At 54.9% G+C, this 18,235-nt stretch overlaps 1 protein-coding gene and 1 long non-coding RNA gene across 4 annotated transcripts in view; one reads left to right on the top strand and one right to left on the bottom strand.

The window, feature by feature from the left end:
- Window positions 1-14,264: 14,264 nt before the first annotated feature.
- LOC127492458 (uncharacterized) lies at window positions 14,265-16,041 on the bottom strand. The gene is made up of 3 exons (XR_007921950.3): window positions 15,902-16,041; window positions 14,837-14,926; window positions 14,265-14,484 (listed from the first exon to the last, which is right to left on the bottom strand). It is a non-coding gene; the product is annotated as an uncharacterized LOC127492458 (long non-coding RNA).
- Window positions 15,907-18,235, top strand: part of MGLL (monoglyceride lipase) — a 95,391-nt gene continuing 93,062 nt past the window's right edge. The window contains exons 1-2 of one of the 3 annotated variants that reach the window (XM_051852608.3): window positions 15,907-16,066; window positions 17,194-17,338. In XM_051852608.3, coding sequence (XP_051708568.3) covers window positions 17,214-17,338 — 125 coding nt within the window. In that variant the 5' untranslated portion in view covers window positions 15,907-16,066; window positions 17,194-17,213. Of the gene's footprint in view, window positions 16,067-16,454; window positions 16,747-17,193; window positions 17,339-18,235 lie in introns of those variants that run through there. The other 2 variants (XM_089305602.1, XM_051852607.3) reach the window with 2 other exon arrangements.

Genomic DNA, 18,235 nt, shown 5'->3' with positions numbered 1-18,235 from the left:
GGTTCACGGCCCCGGGAGTGACTGTGACACCCCAAGGAGATGGGGGGCACCTCGAGCACAGAAGCAGGAGACCTGGACTAGGTGGGGGCACCAGAGCAGAGGCCCCCAGCAGAGCTGAGTGCTAGGAACACAAGGCCGGTACACACCCCACACCCATGTGCTGGGGAGAGATGTGGACCTAAGTGGAGGGCCCGGGGGATGAGGGCCATGGCACTGGAGTCCAGCGCTTGGCAGCTCATGGGTTCGCCTGTTAGTTTCTGCACTGCAGGTGAAGTCTGAGTCATTCATCTGCTACCCTCCCAGGCACACGAGCAGGGAGCTGGGTTGGAACCAGAGCAAGCAGGCCTCAAACCAGCACTCGGACATGGGGTGCCAGCATTTCAGGCTACGACGGACGTAACCCACTATGCCGCAACGCCGGCCTGGGTGCTTACATTTTTAGGTGGAGTTGTGTTGTAGATCTCATTCTGTGTTTCTGTAATCTCTGTCCTGGTGCTTTGGGCATGTGTGGCCATGGCCTCGAATTCTTCCTGGCCTCCTGTGTGTCCTGCATATCACCGCCCCATCCACTGCCACAGGGCTGGTTGCACACGGACATCCGTCCACCAAGGACGCACTGCCCCCACCCAGCACCACCTTAGTATTATTAGCTGTCGTGCAGGGGCCTGAGCAGGGCCTTCCTCAGGGCTCCCGGCCCTGCCAAGACTCCCCTCTCTCAGCTTTCTGGTCTGTACGGTGTCGTGTGGGCCAGCCTCAGAGAGTGACACCAGCGTCCTTGGGTTGTGCTCTGCTCGCTAAGGGCCTCTCCTTCCTGCACCCATGAGCTGCTGGACGCTGTCTGCTTGTGTCCCCTGCCCACTTCCCCTCCCGGGGACAGTCACCCTTTCCTTGCCGGTGTTAGGAGGGCCCGGAACCCTTTAGAAACCACTTTCTAATTCATCTTCGGCAAAGGCCTTGCGCTTTTCCTTGCCGTACCCTATCTGCGCGCGTTGTGCATTATTGAAAATAAATCCTTCATTTTGATGTAGGCAAATTCCGTGTCTTATTTTGCCTTATGGTTTGTGTTTTTAAATGTTTTAAAATTCAGTTTTCACTGACAAATGATGTATGTGTTTATGGAGTGTAATGTGGTGATGTGACCCACGTACGTTGTACAGGCTAATTAACATATCCATCACCTGTCATCCCTTATCATTTTTTTGCAGCGCAAATGTGAAAAGCTGTCCTTTGACTAATTTGGAACCCTACAATGCCTTGTTGTTGTTAAGTGTGGTCAGCACACAGTGCGGTGGATCAGGGTGTCACTAAGCAGTCCCGCCGGTCCAGCCCAAACTCCGCTCCCCTTATTCAACCTCTACCTTCTCCCCATCCTTCCCACCCCAACCCCCAAACTCCGGCCCAGCCTCTTGTGATCCCTTCTCCACCCTCTGTCCTATGAGATCACCTGTTGGGTCCCACAGATAAACACCAATGGCGTATGGCAGGTGTCCCGCTGAACGAGCGGGAGAAAAAGTAAACAAACACGGTTGCCAGGCTGACCCTGACGCCGAATGGGCTTCAGGTTCTACTGCTCCCCTGGAAAGAGCCCTTGGAAGTGGCCACTCCCACTTGCCCGTTTTCCTGTTTTCTGTGTCTGCCTGAGGGCGCCATCTTGTCTGCCGGCCTGGGGCCCTCTGCCGAGTCCCTGATTGCTGGCTGCCGAGCCTTCTCTCAGCCACTCCAAGGACACCCTGGGGTTTTGCCCTCCCCTCCCTTTTGCACAGCAGGGCCACGTTCTCCGCTGCCTCCAGCCAGCTCTGTGCCTGCCAGGAGCCTGCTCATCACTCCGAGAGCTTGAGCAAACAGGCTAAACCAGGGCCGTTCCAGCCTGGCTGGCTTAGGCCGAAAGGGCTTTGCGGAGGACTGCGGCGGCTCCCCAGATGGACCCGAGACTGAGCGGCCAGGCTTGGGATCAGCACATCAGGATGCAGCACCGAGACCTGCCTCAGGGATGCTGCAGCGGGAACCCAGCTCCCTCAGCGCGAAAGCGAGGGAGGCCACCCACACCCATGACACCCTGCTCCAGGGCCACCAGGCAGAGACTTGGCCGGCCTCCCTGGGCCCTGGCCACTGTGATTGGCAGCGGTCCCCAGAAGACACACTGTGGTGCGGAGCTCCTTAAAAGGACATGCAGCCGTCCCTCGGCGTCCACAGGGCGTCGTTTGCAGGAGTGCCCAAGGACACTACGATCTGTGGGTGCCCAGGTCCTTTCCATAGAGTGGTGTGGACCCTGCATAATCCCCTGGCATCCTTTTAGCCGGGGGCAGGGGACGTCCCGCCTGCAGGCTGTACAGGTTCACAAAATCACCTGATCCGGCTCTTCCAAGGCTGCCGCAGGTGGACTTGAAATTCGGTACATCTGCGGTACACTCACTTGTAAGGTGATCATGTCGTATGATAAATATGCAGATGGCTACTGACAGAAAAAAAATTCTCCACCCCTGCTTTAAATCATCTCGAGACATCGAGACATCCTTAAAAGCACTCTATGTCAGTGCTGTGAAAGTGGTTTTCAAACTGTCCTATTTAGAGACTAATGACCAGCGCTGAAGTCAGAGAGGGGGAGGGGGAGGGAGAGGGGGAGGGAGAGGGGGAGGGAGAGGAAGAGGGAGATAGCTTTCATCTGCTCTTTCCTCCCTAAATGTGTCCCATAGCCAGGGCTGGGCCAGGCCAAAGCCAGGAGCCAGGAACTCCATCTGGGTCTCCCCCAGGGGTGGCCAGGACCCAGCTACTTCAGCCATCATGTGCTACAGTCCAGCAGGGAGCTGGGTTGGAAGCAGAGTAGCCAGGGTTTGAACCAGGCGCTCTGATGCGGGCTACAAGTTAGATGTGAGCAGCATCGCACCTGCTGGGCCACAGCACCTGCTCCAGAAACAATTGTCAAAAAGAGTTCCAGGCTGTCAGTTCTTTCCCGAGATGCCAGCCTGGTCCGCCAGGTGCATTCATTACACGTGGTGGCCCCTGCACCCATGCGGGAGACCTGGAAGAAGCTCCGGGCTCCTGGCTTCAACCTAGCCCAGCCTTAGCCATTTGGGGGTGTGAACCATTTGCAGTCACTTGGTGGAATGAACCAGCAGACAGAAGATCTCTCTCTGTCTCTCCCTCTTTCTCAGTAACTCTGCCTTTCAAATAATTTTTATTTATTTATGTATTTATTTGACATATAGAGTTAGAGAGAGAAAGACAAAGAGAAAGGTCTTCCCTCCGTTGGTTCACCCCTCAAATGGCTGCTACGGCCGGAGGTACGTCGATCCGAAGCCAGAACCAGGTACTTCTTCCTGGTCTCCCATGCGGGTGCAGGCGCACAAGCACTTGGGCCATCCTCCACTGCCCTCCAGGGCCACAGCAGACAGCTGGACTGGAAGAGGAGCAACTGGGACTAGAACCCGGCACCCATGTGGGATGCTGGTGCCGCAGGCGGAGGATTAACCAAGTGAGCCACGGCGCTGGCCCCCATCAAATAATTTTTTTTTTTTTTAAATAAGGAAGAAAGAAAGCAGAAAGCCTGCTATTGTGCAGAGACTCTTGCCAGCTGGCTTACCTCCCCGCTTGCCCGTGCCTGCTTCTCTGGAAACCTCCATGCGCCCGCGTGGTTTCTGCAGCCACTCAGCCGTTCACTGGGCCCTGTTCAAACCTTGCATCTGCCTCCCGAGGCACACTTTGGTGTCAGGTTCCCAGCATCTGTTTCCAAAGAAGTCTAGAAAAGTTTATTTTCAAAAGTGACGTAGGAAGAGACACCTGTGTGGCTCACCGTTGTTCCTCGTGCCCGTGCGGACCCTGGAGGGCGCTCTTTCGGCGCGTCCAGCTTCTGCCGGCTTCGCTGGCCGTGTTAGCAGGAGTGGGAATCTCCCCCCTTCACCGCAGAGACCAAATCTAACCTGCTGTGGGGACGCCTGCCATTCTGGATTGGCTGAATGCGTGTAAAGAAAGTGGCACGGGGGTGGGAACCTGCACTTTAATCTTGCTGGACAGGACTGTGCTTAATGGCTTTTCCCAGTGCCTGGCTTCTGTGCTTAAATATATAGCAAAATACAGCAGCCATTTATAGCATGACTTTCTGAGGGACGGGAGGACCGTTGGAGACCATCTGGGCCAACCCTTAATTTTTTTTTTTTTAATTTGAGAGGCAGAGGCGGGGTGCGGGGGCAGGCATCTTCCATCTGCTAGTTCATTCCCCAAATGCCTGCAACAGCCAGGGACGTGCCAGGCTGAGGCCGGGAGCCCAGAACTCCATCCAGGTCTCCCAGGTGGGTGGCAGAGACTCAGCTGTTTGTGTCCTCGCCACTCCCTGCCTGGGTCTACGGTGGCAGGAAGCTGGGACGGGGAGTGCAGGACTGGAACCAGGGTTCTCTGATACAGGGTGTGCGCATCCCGAGAAGTGTGTTAACTGGCAGGCCAAGTGCCCACCTCTGGGCTGGCCTAACTTTGATGCGCAGGAAAGAGCACTCAGAGGCAGTGCAGAGGCCACACCCAGCCCTCCCACCTGCACCCCTTCCTGTGTGTCCCCGGCCTTGGTCACAGTCACACCACTAACCTGAGGCTCTGCTGTATCCGTGTCCCATGAGCTTCGTTACTTCCTTAATATCTTTCTCTACATGAACCCATACTTTCAAGAGAAGTATATTACTTTTAAAAAAAAAGTTTCTTTAATACAAAATACACTCTCGCCACAAATAAGGCAACCCTACCAAGAAAATCAGTGACAACAAAACAACACGACAGCACTGTTAACTTCCGGCTGCACACGGCTTTGAGCGAGCCTCAGCGAACCCGAGCAGGCCTGTGCCTCTGTGTCATCAGAAAGGACCGAGAACAGGGATGAGGGCAGTTTTCAGAGTGGAGGCCAGTGTCATCTGATGCCCTGGACATGTAGCACCTGCGCCTGCCTCCTCGTCCCACAGGTGCATCTGCGGCAAAGGGGAGAACCAGGGGCCGGCCGCTCTGCCCCTTGCCCAACACGGTGTTGGGGAAGCAAGGGAACCGCTCTGCAATGGTGTCCTCCACTGTCCAGTCCTGCACCAGCACCAGCGTGGCAGGGCCAGCTGCAGAGATGGGGCAACACTGGCGCCCACACCTCTTCACTTCCCTCCCTCCTGGGAGTCCAGCTGATCCACTGCCCCCAGGAGCCACACTCAAGGACTCAGGACTCCATGTTTGGTTCTTCCTGCCTGATGGGGCATGGTTCTGACCGCCACACCTGCCCTTCTGGGCTGTGGCTTCAGTGAGGACACAGACACTGGAGGCAAGTCAGCCCCCAGGGACCCTCAGGAGGTGCAAAACGACCTAGGCTGCCACACGTTCTCATTTAATACTCCCCAAAGCTTCCGTGCCGAAAGAATGTATGAAGAAGGAACCTAAGAGCGTATGGGAGAAGCGGCTTGCAGGACAGCTTTGTGCTTGCTCTGATTGAGACCAAATTCTTGCTTTTTATGACATTTTTAAATTTAGAACTGCTGAGTCCCGCCTCCCAGCCCCACTCAAGTGTGCAAGATAGCAAGGCAACGGGTGACCTGCTGCACCAGCTAACTGCTGCTACCGAACAAGCTACCCCAAAACGTAGGGGCTTAAACCAGCCACCTCTTATTTGTTTATTTAAAGATGTATGTATTTATGTATTTATTTATTTGAAAGACAGAGTGATAGATCTCCCATCTGCCTGTTCACTCCCCAAATAGCCACACCAGCCAGAGCCAGACCAGGCTGAAGCCAGGAACCTGGAACCCCATCCATGTCTCCCATGTGGGTGGCAGGGGCCCAGGTGCTTGGGCCATTCTCAGCTGTGCGTTCTTCTGAGGTGTATTAGCAAGGAGCTGGATCGGAAGCGGAGCAGCTGGGATTCAAATGGGAGCCCCAGGATGAGATGCCGGCATCAGAAGCAGCGGCTTACCCTGCTGCGCCACAACGCCAGCCCTAGCCACCACTCACCCAGCTCGTAATCCTTGGGACAGCAACCTGGGCTGAGCTCGGCCCGGTGGTTCCTTAGCTCGCCGCCGGCAGGGAAGGTCAGTAGGATGGATCTGCTCTGGGAAGTGGGTGCCTGCCTGCGGGCGAGGCTCAGCTGTCCTGTGCGGGGATCACTGCTCCATCAAGCTGGCCCAGGCCAGTTCCCAGGGCAGAGGTGGGGTGTGGCGGGGAGCGAGGATGAGAGCAAGAGGGCACACAAGGCCTCTTCACATCTGGGAACGGGCAGGGCGCCGCCTCCGACACATCTTGCTGGCCAGAGCAGCTCAGAGGCGGGGGCAGATCCAGGGTCTGGATGGGAAGAGCTTCAAGTCAGTGCCAAGAACAGGAACAGGGAGACCCCTCCCCGCCGCCACTGAGGCAACAGATGTCCACAGCTGCTGTGGAGGTGTGTCTCAAGGTCTGTCCTTAATTCCGGGCTCACCTGTTTGTGTCCTGCTGCCTGGCCACATGGCGTCACGAGGAATCCAGTCGGTCCCCCTCCCTCTCCGCTCACAGCCTCCTGGCCCTCACAGGTACTTCTGGCAGGTCCCACCCCCCTCAAACCTTCAGAGCCTCTCTGCAAGGCCAGGCCACACAGAACCTGGGGACAGGAAGCAGGACCATGCACTGTTTTAGTTCCTTATGCATTTATTTTGGTTCTCATCTGAATTTCGGACGCGTGCATCTGGAACCCACACGTGATCATAAGGAAACTGCACTGCACCCTGCTCACTGGTGCTGGGTGTTATGCTGAGTACACGGCCTGTGTCCTCCCCTTCAGTCCCCGGAACAGGTGGCGATTTCAGTTATCCTGTGTCATAGATGTGAGTATAGAGAGAACGTCGCCTGCCACAGATTCCGTCATCAGCAGTCAGCAGGGCAGAGGTGCAGATCCAGGTCCCACTTGGTCTGCTGTCTCCACTTATTTCCCAGTCCCTCTGTAGGGCGGCACAGGCTGGCATCTACCCTGGTCACTCTGGGACCTGGTTCTCTCCACGGGCACCAGTGGCCCGATCACCTGCACATTTCCTGGCCCTTCTTCCCCCTGACTCCTGGGTGGTGTTGGACTGGGTCAGCTGCGTCTTCCTTCTTGGAGCCCCTGAAATGTCCTGTCCGGGGTGACCCTCCTGGGCCTCCCTCCCCACTGCAGACCCCACCCCTCTCCTTCTCCTCCGGGGACCTCTTGGACCCGCCTGGCCTCCCAGCCTGCATCCCCTGGGCAATCTGACCATACGGGGCTGATAACGTCCAAACCTCACCTCCGTCCTGTGCTTCCTCCTGGACTTCCTGCCCTCTTTTTGTGGCCATCCCACAGAGCTCTCAGCATCCATGATGAATGTGACATCCCACCCTCCACCCCCCAGACCTCCTCCCCTTCCTGCGTACCCCACAGATTCAAGAAAACAGCTTCCCTCCTTGAATTAAACCAGGAACCCCAGGGCTCGCTTTCCCGGAAGCAGCAGCAGCAGAGGGTGGGCCCCCGTGAGCTCCGCCCAGAGGTGGCCCTGGGTGCCTGCATCTCTATGTGCAATGCTTCAAGGACTGTAAAGTGTCATGCATGGGCCCCACCTCCTGCCGAGCAGGTGCAGTGTGAGGGCTGTGACGTCTCCCCTATGCCTGCCCACTATGCCCGGTGAATACATGCTCTCCCATTTCTGGGCCAATCTCCACTTCTCTGTCTCCAGCCTGACCTCTGCTTCCAGCTGCAGGCCCACAGATCCAGCGACCCCTGCCGGCACATCAGGGAAGACGTCCAGCGCCGTGGCTCAGTGTAAGCATTTCCTTCCTTCTGTGCTTGAGAGAGTGGGGAATCTCCATCTGCATGTGATTCTTAGAGTTCACAGAACAAACCTCAGATGGAAAAGTGCTTTTCCTCGGGTCACCCGCCGCTTGGTTTAGTGCAAGCACCGCGTGGACTGCCTCACAGGTGCCATCTCCGTGGATCTTGGCCAAGGTCACCTTCGAATCCCAGTGTTACAGGCGGGGAGGGGGCGTGAGCCAGGTAAAGCAACTCACACGGAAATAACACAGTTGAGGCCGTGGGCGTAGGTCTGCAGCTCATTTTCCCGTAGGTCTGACAATACAAAGGCTCACTTCCTCTCCGTGGTTGACTTTCAGTGCCAGTTCTGTTCCACATCTCCACCTGCCCCCACCAGGAGTGAGTTGTAATTGACGTACACAGCAACCGGATCCTTGCGATCGTAGAAGGCTGTATTCACACACTCCTGAAGTTGCTAAACCCAGACAAATTCCTGGTTCTCTTACTGGCTCCGAGCTTCCTTGTCCCGCCTTCCTCCTCACGGGATCCCTCTCATGCTCCACGCTCCTCAGACCTTGGGGCATCTCCCACGGCCACACCAGAACACTAGCTTGTGCAGAAGGACATCACTGTGCCTTTTTCCCCTGGGCTGTAGGGACAGCGCTGTTTCCAGGGTGACCTTGACCTAAAGGTTTCAGTGCCACGTGGGCAGGTGGGGCCCTGCTGCCCCAGGGACTTCCCTCCAACTGAGAAAGCGAGATCCAGTACTTCTGCATTTGCAAGGGAGGAGTACATGTGTTTTTCCCTACACCTCCTGCTAAGTTCAGCTGAAAAACACAGATGCTACATAGAAAACAACCAGAAGAAAGGTGGGAAGGACAGGCAGATGATGTAGAGAACCTTGCGCCCCAGGAACAGCATAGTGGTGATTCCTTGGATACTGGTTTTGCCTCATGCAACCCACACTTGGAACCCAGTGTCCCAGAAATGTCATTGGCACAGATCAAAGAAAGACCCCCAGAAGTCTGCTCTTGGGGTGGGCGTTTGGCACAGCAGTCAAGATGCTGCTTGGGATGCCCACGTCCCATGTCAGAGTGCCTGGCCAGTTGCCAGCCAATGCAGACCGTGGAAGGAGGCAGGTGAGGGCCCAGGTGTTAGGTCCCTGCCACTCATGTGGGAGACCTGGATTGAGTTCCGGGCTCCTGGCTTTGCCTGGGTCAGCATCAGCAGCTGGAGGCATGGTGGGAGTGAATCAACAGATGGAAGAGCGCTCCCTGTCTCTCTTCCTCTGCTTTTCAAACAATCATTTTTAAAAGTCTTCTCGCTCTAGGCCAACATCCAAGATAAGGAAAGTGAAATGAGACAGGAAACTTTGAGAAAGAGGACTGCTCTGTCCCAGTCAACTACCGCAGGAAACACCTTGGTCCACTTCCACATGCACAGAGCCTGGGGAACCTGGATTTACCTCTGTCAGGGGCCGTAGGCTGGTGTTTCCCTCCCCACCTTTTGCAAAGGTAGTTTCAGAGAATACCAGGGAAAACAGAAGGGTTGAATAAGACCCAAAATCTGATGGTATAAAAAAAAGGTTTCAAAGAAACATTACTTACCAAGAACCAGAAAGATCTGACACTGCATGATCGAAGACAATCAACAGATGCAACAGAAGTACGCACACACACACACACACACACGCACACAGGGAGATCTTAAAGTGGCCACGATGAAAATCTCCAGTAAGCAATTATGAACCACCTGAAAGAAATGAAAAATAGGAAACCTCAGTAAAGGAATAAAAGATGTAAAGAACCAAATGAAGTTCTAGAGCTGAAAAATACCATAATTGGAATAAAAAGCTCGATGGATGGACTCAAAGGCAGAATGGGGCCGGTGCCGCGGCTCAATAGGCTAATTTCCACCTGCGGCGCCGGCACACCAGGTTCTAGTCCCAGTCGGGACACCGGATTCTGTCCCGGTTGCCCCTCTTCCAGGTCAGCTCTCTGCTGTGGTCAGGGAGTGCAGTGGAGGATGGCCCAAGTGCTTGAGCCCTGCACCCACATGGGAGACCAGGAGGAAGCTCCTGGCTCTTGGCTTTGGATCAGCGCGATGCTCTGGCCGCAGCGCACTGGTCGTGGCAGCCATTGGAGGGTGAACCAATGGCAAAAGGAAGACCTTTCTCTCTGTCTCTCTCTCTGTCACTGTCCATTCTGCCTGTCAAAAAAAAAAAAAAAAAAAAAGGCAGAATGGCAGGGACAGATGAAAGAATCACTGAGCTGGAACACAGAACAAGATAGCAAAGGAGAAAGTAGACTGAGGAAAAACAAAGAGAGACCCAGAGACCTGTGGTACTACAAGAGTGCACACTCGCATCATCAGAGTCCCAGAAGAGGAGAGAACGGGGCTGAAACTGAAGTCTAAGAAATGGCGGCTGCAGTGTCTCAAATGTGGCAGGAGGCAACCACCTCAAGTTGTTCATAGTCAAACCAAATGAACACTAAGATATCTGCACCAAATCGCATCACAGTCAAACTTGTAAAACATGAAGACAGAACTCTGACAGGAGTGAGAGAAAATGGCGTGTCACCTGTATGAGGAAAGAGAATTCATGTCAGTGGATATTTCATCAGATGGCACCAAGGCCACAAAGAAGTGGCCCCGTGTTTTTTAAGTGCTGGAATTAAAGAACTATGAGCCAAGAATTCTAAATCTAGTGAAAATAGCGTTCAGGACTGAGGAAGAATCAAGACATTCTTAGATGAAGGAGAACGAAGAGAAGTTTTGCCTAAAGAGATCTCCTCAAAAAAGTGGCTAAAGAAATTTCTCTGCCTGGAAAGCGAATGTTAAAGGGCCAACATTATGGCATTAAGCCTCTGCCTGTGATGTCGGCATCCCATGTGCGTGCCTGTTTGAGTCCTGGCTGCTGCACTTCCAATCCAGTACCCTGTTAATGTGCCTGGGAAGGCAGCGGAAGATGGTCCAGGTCCTTGGGCCCCCGCACCTTTGTGGAAGACCAAGAGAAAATTCCTGGCTCCTGGCTTTGGCCTGGTCCAACCCCAGCCATTGTGGCCAGTTTTGGAGTGAGCCAGCTGATGGAAGATCTCTCCCTCTCTTCCTCTCCCTCTCTTTATAACTCTGCCTTTCAAATAATTGAAGGAGGAGGAGGAGGAAGAAAGAAAATGATAACAGAAGGGAAACTTGGAATGCAAGAAGAAGAGGGAACAGACTGAACAAGAATAAGGGCAAACATTATATAAATTCAATAAATTCTATTTGATAGTTGAAGCAAACATTGTAAGATGATCTGATGTGATACTCAGTGTGTGTAGAGGAGACAGTACGGGTGAGAGGAGGGACGGTAGGGGATGCTAAGTGTCTGTAATTCTCCAGAACTGGTAAAATGACCAGAGACACTGATCGGAGGTTGTTGTCTGCACAAGAAAGAATTCAGATGTTAGGCAGACAGCAGCAGGAAGCTTGCCAGCCAAGCCTAATGAAGAGCAAACACTGGCAGACGAGGCGGGCACCTCTGGAAAGAACGGAGAGCCGGGTCTGCAGACTGCGGTGTGGCTGTGCCCCGCCCCCACCTCCCTGCATTCCTCCTCCCTTCCTCTCTCTTCTGGGAAATAGCTGGGTGGAGGCCTTTCTGGATGTGGAATTCCTGAAAACCTTCCCAGGGCTTTATCAACAGCAGTATGGGACCTAACAACTCTCTCCTCAGTGCAGGGCGGGGAGAGGATCGGAGAAGCCGCCCCCAGGGAGAGGGCTGGGATCCGCCTAACGAGGTAATGCAGGTTTTCTCCCAAGATGTCTTTCCTTGTTCCATCACACAAAAATTCCCCTTCCTTTTGGCCTCTTTTCACACATAGGCTAACTAACACCACCACTGAACTGTGATACATGAAATGCAATGCATAGAGGAACCACTAAGAAGTCTATACAAAGAAATAAACAAAAATGGAACTAAAAAATCGATAAAATAACCCACAGGAAGTCAAAAGAGAAAACAGGAAACAGAAAAGTAGGGAAGAAAATGGCAAACTGTAGCCCTACCTCGACAGCCATTACGTTGACTATAAAGGGTCTAAAAAACCAATTAAAAGACAGACGTTGGCAGAATATTTTTAAAATGATCCAACCTTATCTTGTTTACAAGAAACTCACTCCAAATAGGGTAATTGTTAATGCGGAAAATACCATGGGAGCTACAAGCTGAACCAACCCAAACCCTCCTGTATCCATATCTGGTAAGTGAGCTCGGGCCAGTGTCATCAGAGACTGCTAGTCAGAGGTTCCTGTCTGCACAAGAAGGAATTGGTACCTGGAAGCCTGCTAAGCAAGGTTAATGAAGGGAGGACCCCCGACAGAGGAGGTGGGCATCTGAGGATGTGCATTCAGACTGACGTTTTTACAGCATTGGCTGTGGGCCTCTTATTACCCCACCCCCTTGCTGGGACATTACTGGGTGGAGGGTTTTCTGGACGTGAAATTCATCAAACTCCCCACAGGACTTCATAATGAACCTAACAGCCCCCTTGGAGTAGGATGGGGAAGGTTCCCCTGAACTGGCCCTGGGAGAGGCCTGGGACCCACTCACCCCACCCAACAACGTTGTCCAACAAGCACGAGACTTTCGGTGTGTAAATGCTGCTCTGCTCCTGGTTTCCACGCTTTTCCCTCCTTGAGCCATACAAAAGTTGTTCCCCCAAAATTCCCATTTTCTTTGGCATCTTGAACATACAAGGGCCAATGTCCACCTAGCTACCTTAGCAACGGATACAACAGCAGCATACAAAAATCAAATATGTTTCCATATATTGGGATTAACAAGAAATTAACAGGTGGAAACATTAAAAATATGTAACATTAATAATTGCTTTAAACAAAGTGTAAATCTGATAAAACATTGTATTCTGAGAATGATACAACCAAGGAGAGTTGAATAAACAGAGATATATCATGTTCATGGATTGGGAGATGGATCATAAAAATTGGTATCCATGTGTAATGCAATACCTATCAAGATTATTCTAAAATTTATATGGAAAGAACTAGAATAGTTAAAGCAACCTTGACAAGAAAAACAAGATGCTAGGAAGCAGCCTACCCATTCTCAAGATTACGCAGCAAAAAACACCTGTAGCATTAGTGGTAGAGGGATAGCCACAGATCAATGAAACAGAACAGAGAACCCCAAAACAGACCCACACAGTAGGTCAACTGGATTTTAACAAAGATGCAGGAGCAATTCCAGGGAGGAAAGGCAGCCAGTGCTGGAGCCATTGCACATTCATAAATGAACCCTGATCGAAATCAAACACTGTACAAACCAACTTAGAACGAGGTACAAACTGAAACACAGATCTGCACAACTTTTAGAGGAAAGCATAGGAGAGGATCTTCAGAGAGAAGCCTAAGGAAAGAGTTCTTAGATCTGGCACCAAAAGCGTGATCCACAAAGGGGAATGCTGCTCAGACGTGTTCGGTCCAAACGGGCATGCGAGGACCCTGTTAAGAGGGAGGAGGGAGGGCGAACCGCCCGAGGGGGAGAGGGCTTTGCACGGCACACATCTGACGCAGGCTTCGTGTCCTGAACTCTTCAAACGCAACAGCAAAAGCAACAAACAGTTCGAAAATGGTAAAAAAACAAGGGAGAGGCATTTCGCTGAACATGGACAGTGACAGACGAACTACTTGAGTCATTCAGTCAATGCACAGGAAAGCCACAGTGAGAGCCGGCTGGGTGGCTGGGCGCTTCCCAGAAAGGTAAAAAACAACTGATAACACTGAACACCTACAAGAATGCTGGCAAACTGGATTGTTCAGTGCTGCTGGGGGACTGTGAGAGGGCGCAGCCACTCTGGGAGACATTTTGGCAATGTCTTCAGAAAGGGAGCATGACATTTCCATACAATGCAGCACCCACTCTCCCGGGCATTTCATCTCAGAGAAACACTGTTACTCTCATGTGCCCCACCCCTCCACCAAACCCGTGCATTAGCGTCTATGGCAGCTTCACTAGCACCCCAGATGTCCGTGAGCGGGTGGCTCGTCACACCGTGGAGCACCTGCACGCAAACAGCAGCTCCTAAAAGGTCACGAGCCCATCCACAGAACATTGTTGAAATGGCAAAATTCTAGAAGTGGAGAGCAGACGAGTGGTTGCCAGGGCTTCGCGGGGTGGTGAAGATAAGCGAGAGTGGAAGTGGCTGCAGTTCTGTGGGGTGGTGGGAGGGGTACTAAGTAAAGGGGACGCAGCCTGTTTTATTTTTTGCAGCTGTTTGTGAATCTACAATTATCCCCCAGATAAAAAGTTCAGTGAAAAGAAAGGGCAGATCCATCCCGAGGGCAGTCCCCATGTAGTGTGTGTGCGTGTGCATGTGTGCGTGTGCATGCTATCTCTGTGTGCGGCAGACTCTGCCTGCTGCTCAGACGGAACGAAGCCTGGTTTCAAACCCCCATTCCCTGACCCGGGCAGGCTCAGCCCCGACTCTCGTTCTACTCCCCCTAAAATAAAGTCTTTATCCACTTTCTCTCTCTCTGGTTAAGATTTATTTATTTCAGAGGCAGATTTACAGACAAAGAGATATCTTCCATCTGCTGGTTCATTTCCCAAATGGCTGCAACGTCCAGGACTGGGCCAGGTAGGAGCCAAGAGCCAGGAGCTGTTTCTGGGTCTCCCACGTGGGTGCAGGGGCCCAAGGATTTTGGCCATCTTCCACTGCTTTTCCAGGAGCATTAGCAGGGAGCTGGAAGGGAAGCAGAGCAGCCAGGACTCGAACCGGCACCCATAGGGGATGCCAGCGTCACAGGTGGCAGCTTTACCCGCTGTGCCACAGTGCTGGCCTCCTCCTCTCCCTTCTTTGAACCCTAAGATCCTAAAACCTAACACCAGCCACCCTTCCTTTCCATACATCACAACCCAAGGATAATCCAGGTGAATTTAGCACAGCCCCCAGCTCCCCACCCCTGCACTGCTGTCCCTAACCCTCCACCTGTGTGACTCAGGAACCACGCCCTCTCTGTCGAGCCCTGGGGACCTGCCTGAGGCCAGAGACTGAGTCAAGTCACTCATCACTGCCCGCCACCCCAGCTGCTCACCGGCTGTTTCCAAGTTTAGAGGAAGGCTCTGCTCCGGCCTGGGCCTCCTGTGATCCAAGGCTGTGACGCTGAGACAGCGGCTCGGCAATGCTGCAGTGGAAAGTTATTGGCCACAGAAGGAAGGACACAGAGACTACTCGAGGTCAGTGTGAGGCTACTCAGGTCAGCGTGAGTCAGGGGCACTTCTCAAACTCTGGGGCTGGCACTCAGGTGAGGAGACCAAAGCGCAGATGGTTGGGACTCTCAGCCGAGTGGCTGTTCCTGTCCCCTCCATGGCCACATGACCACTTGTACTGGACATAGTGCAGACTTTGTGCCAGCCTGTGTGTGATACTGTGTTTGGAGATCTGGCTCCTGCGGTGGTGGGAGGATGGCTGGAGACGGAGGGTATTTGTGGGCTCTAAGCCTGCCTCTCCTCTATGTCCTGGGGGTGTGTGCAGGGGTCCCTCTCTGAGCTGTGGCTGTGTGTGTGTGTGTACATGTGTGTGTGTATTCCTGGATTGTCTGTCTCCGTGTCTGTGTTACTTTCTAAGAGTGTCTAAGTCCCCGTGTGAGCTTCTGTGGATGTCATGTGTGTGAGCATGTAGTGTGCATATGTGCATGCATGTGTGGCTGTGCTGGGAGCATGTGTGGCTGTGCTGGGAGCATGTGCGCTCTCTGCGGAGTATCACTGTGTGCAGCAATGCCTGCGCCAGGGACCCTGTGTGCACATGCGGTGTCTGTGTGCCCCTGTGAAGAGTCTGCGGCAGTGCTGGCATCTCTGTGCACACATGAGGGTGTCTGTGTGTTCCCGTGCACGTGCTGTCTTGGGGATGGCTCTGTGCGCGCGCCGGTGCGCGGTGCGCCCTTCCGCACGGAGGCCCTGGAGAGCCTAGCTCCACTCATGGCCCCCTGACAGTCCCCAGGCCGCCACCCCGGGGCGCGGCCGCCGGCGAGGCCGGCGGGGAGGAGCGCGTGGCCGGGTTCGCGGGCGGCGCCCCCGCTCCTCCCCGCGGGCCGGGCACACGTGGGCCCCGGGGCGCCGCCTCCCCGCGCCGCCCGCCGGTCCCGCGCGTCCCCACCCACCTCGGGCCGCCCCCGCCGCCGAGCCGGCCCGGGGATAAAGTGGCGGCGCAGACGCCGCGCCCTGTCGCCGCGGAGCCGGCCGCGCGCAGCTCGTCCCTGCCCTGGCCCGCCGCAGACTCGGACCCGCGGCGCTCGGGGAACGCGATTGCGGTGCTCGTGGCCCCGGTAACTGCTCCCCCGGCCCCCGCCCCAGCCAGCCAGTGCCGCCGCCGCCAGGGGCGAGGCCGGCATCGGGGTCCCCGGCGCGCTCGGCGAGCCCGCGCCCCCCGCGTGCGTGTGTCTGGCGCGCGTGGCGGTGCGCGTGGCAGTGCGCGCGCGTGCGCGTGTGTGTGCGGGCGCGCGCGCCGCCTGCTGCCTCGCGCCAGCCCCCAAACCAACTTGTCCCCGGCAGCCGCATCTCGCAGCCGGTGGTGCGCGGACCGCGGGCCGGACCCCCGGGGGTGCCGGTGGCGTTTGCGAGCACGGCCGCGGGGCTCCCTTCCCCGCGCGGTCGGGGGCACGCGGGAAGCAAAGTTTGCCGAGGAGCCCCGGGGGCACGTCGTCCCGGGGGGCGCCTGTGTGCGGGTGCGGGGGGGGGGCCCTCGTGTGCGCGCAGCCCCTCCTTCCGCGGCCCCTCCCGCGGGTTGTTTAGGAAAAGTGATGCCACCAACTAGCAGCCGGGGCTCCAGGCGCCGGGTCCCGCCCCGGGGAGCGAGGAGCGGGGCGCAGGCTCCCGGCTCGGCACCCACGGCCCCGCGGGCAGGACCGCGCGGCGGGCGCGGGTGGGTTCGGCTCGGCTCGCCGGGCGCGGACGCTCGAGGCTGCCGCGGGCGTGGGACGCGAAAGCCGGGGCGGAATGGAAACAGGTCTGTGACCGCGGCTTTGGGGTTCGAGCGGCGAGGAGGGGAGCGGGGCGCCCTGCGCCTCGTGCCCGTGCCCCCTGGAAACTGTTCCTGGGAGGTTTTGATAGAAGGGGCTTCTCGCAGCTGGGTCTTTGTACCCAGCGAGCTGACTGTAATTTCCCCTTGATTACAGCTAAAATAGCCCTTAAGATGAAGTTTCCTGAAATGATTTAAAATAAACACAGATGGGAAGGGGTGGAGGTGGGGGGGGAGCCGTAAGGAGGCACTTAAAAAAATAAAGTGAACATTTTCTTAAGGACAAATGGAATTTTTTTTTTTCAGTCTTGGAGAGGTTTGCAAGAAATAGATGTATTTTTAAAAATCTCTGAGATGAAGTGTTTTTTGCTGGCTCTGGGCAAGGCTTTCCTCCAGTGCTCCTGACTTTGGAATATATCCCCCCTTCTTTTCAAGGGCTTGAAGACCCCTCCAGAATGCCGGAGGAGAGTTCCCCCCGGCGGACCCCGCAGAGCCTGCCGTACCAGGACCTCCCTCACCTGGTCAATGCTGATGGACAGTACCTCTTCTGCAGGTACTGGAAACCCACGGGCACACCCAAGTAAGTCCCCCGCCACCCAGAGGCCTGCGCCGCACCTGCTGCCCGCTGGCTTCGGTCTCCTCTCCCCCCGGGGCCACTTTCTCCATGACCTACTTGCCATGCCTTGTGAGCGTCAGGCATGGCTGTGTTGACACAACTGAGTTACCGACTTAAAAAAAGAATCAAGAGCTTGCTTTTTCATTATAGCTGGGATACAGCTTCTGCCATGTGGCAGTTTGCAGAAATTCCACATGACTTTTTGTTTGGGGCTCGAGTTGATCTCTTCTTGGACAGACATTTGTTGGAAAGCAGCCTCAGCTGTTGAAGGTACATGCCTGCAAACGGCTGAGCAAGCCCACACCGTGTCCGTAGCTCAGTCTCCGTGTTCTTTCCCTGTTGGTCCCCAGCTCCCGACACTGACACATGGGTGCGACCGGGAAGAAGGGGGCCAGGGTGGGTGGGTGGTCTTTCCTCCCTGTTCTTGCCAGCTCGATTCCTTGGTGCGTTTCTCCGTCAAGGGTTTGTCTTGCTGTTAGAAGCAGGCGCTGGAACTCTGCACCACCAGACAGCTGGCTTCCTGCTGCAAGCCTTCTCTTGGATGGAGCAGGAAAACCCTGCTGGTTTGTGTTATTCAGGGAAAGAAATTGTATTTGTGGCAACCAGTTGGCCTGATGACAGGCGGACATTTTCCTGCTCTGGGGACAGTTCACCTGTCTCCTGTGGGTCGCGGTGGGGTACGGGTTGTGTGTCTCCCAAATCACCCAGCCCTAGGACAGCCACGAGACAAGGTGTGCATGCAATACAGCTGGTGGTGCGTTAGAAGTGCAGATAGAGACCTGTGGAGACCTGGCTTAAAGTCCTGGCTACAGGAAAGCTGTGCCAACTTGCTGTGACGTTGTCTCTGGTGTGCCTCCAAGG

This window comes from Oryctolagus cuniculus, chromosome 10 (assembly GCF_051225735.1).
Source record: "Oryctolagus cuniculus isolate XC-2025 breed Fujian yellow rabbit chromosome 10, ASM5122573v1, whole genome shotgun sequence".
Taxonomy (NCBI): domain Eukaryota; kingdom Metazoa; phylum Chordata; class Mammalia; order Lagomorpha; family Leporidae; genus Oryctolagus; species Oryctolagus cuniculus.
The sequence above is the reverse complement of the archived record's forward strand: the minus strand, read 5'-3'. Positions and strand labels throughout refer to the sequence as shown.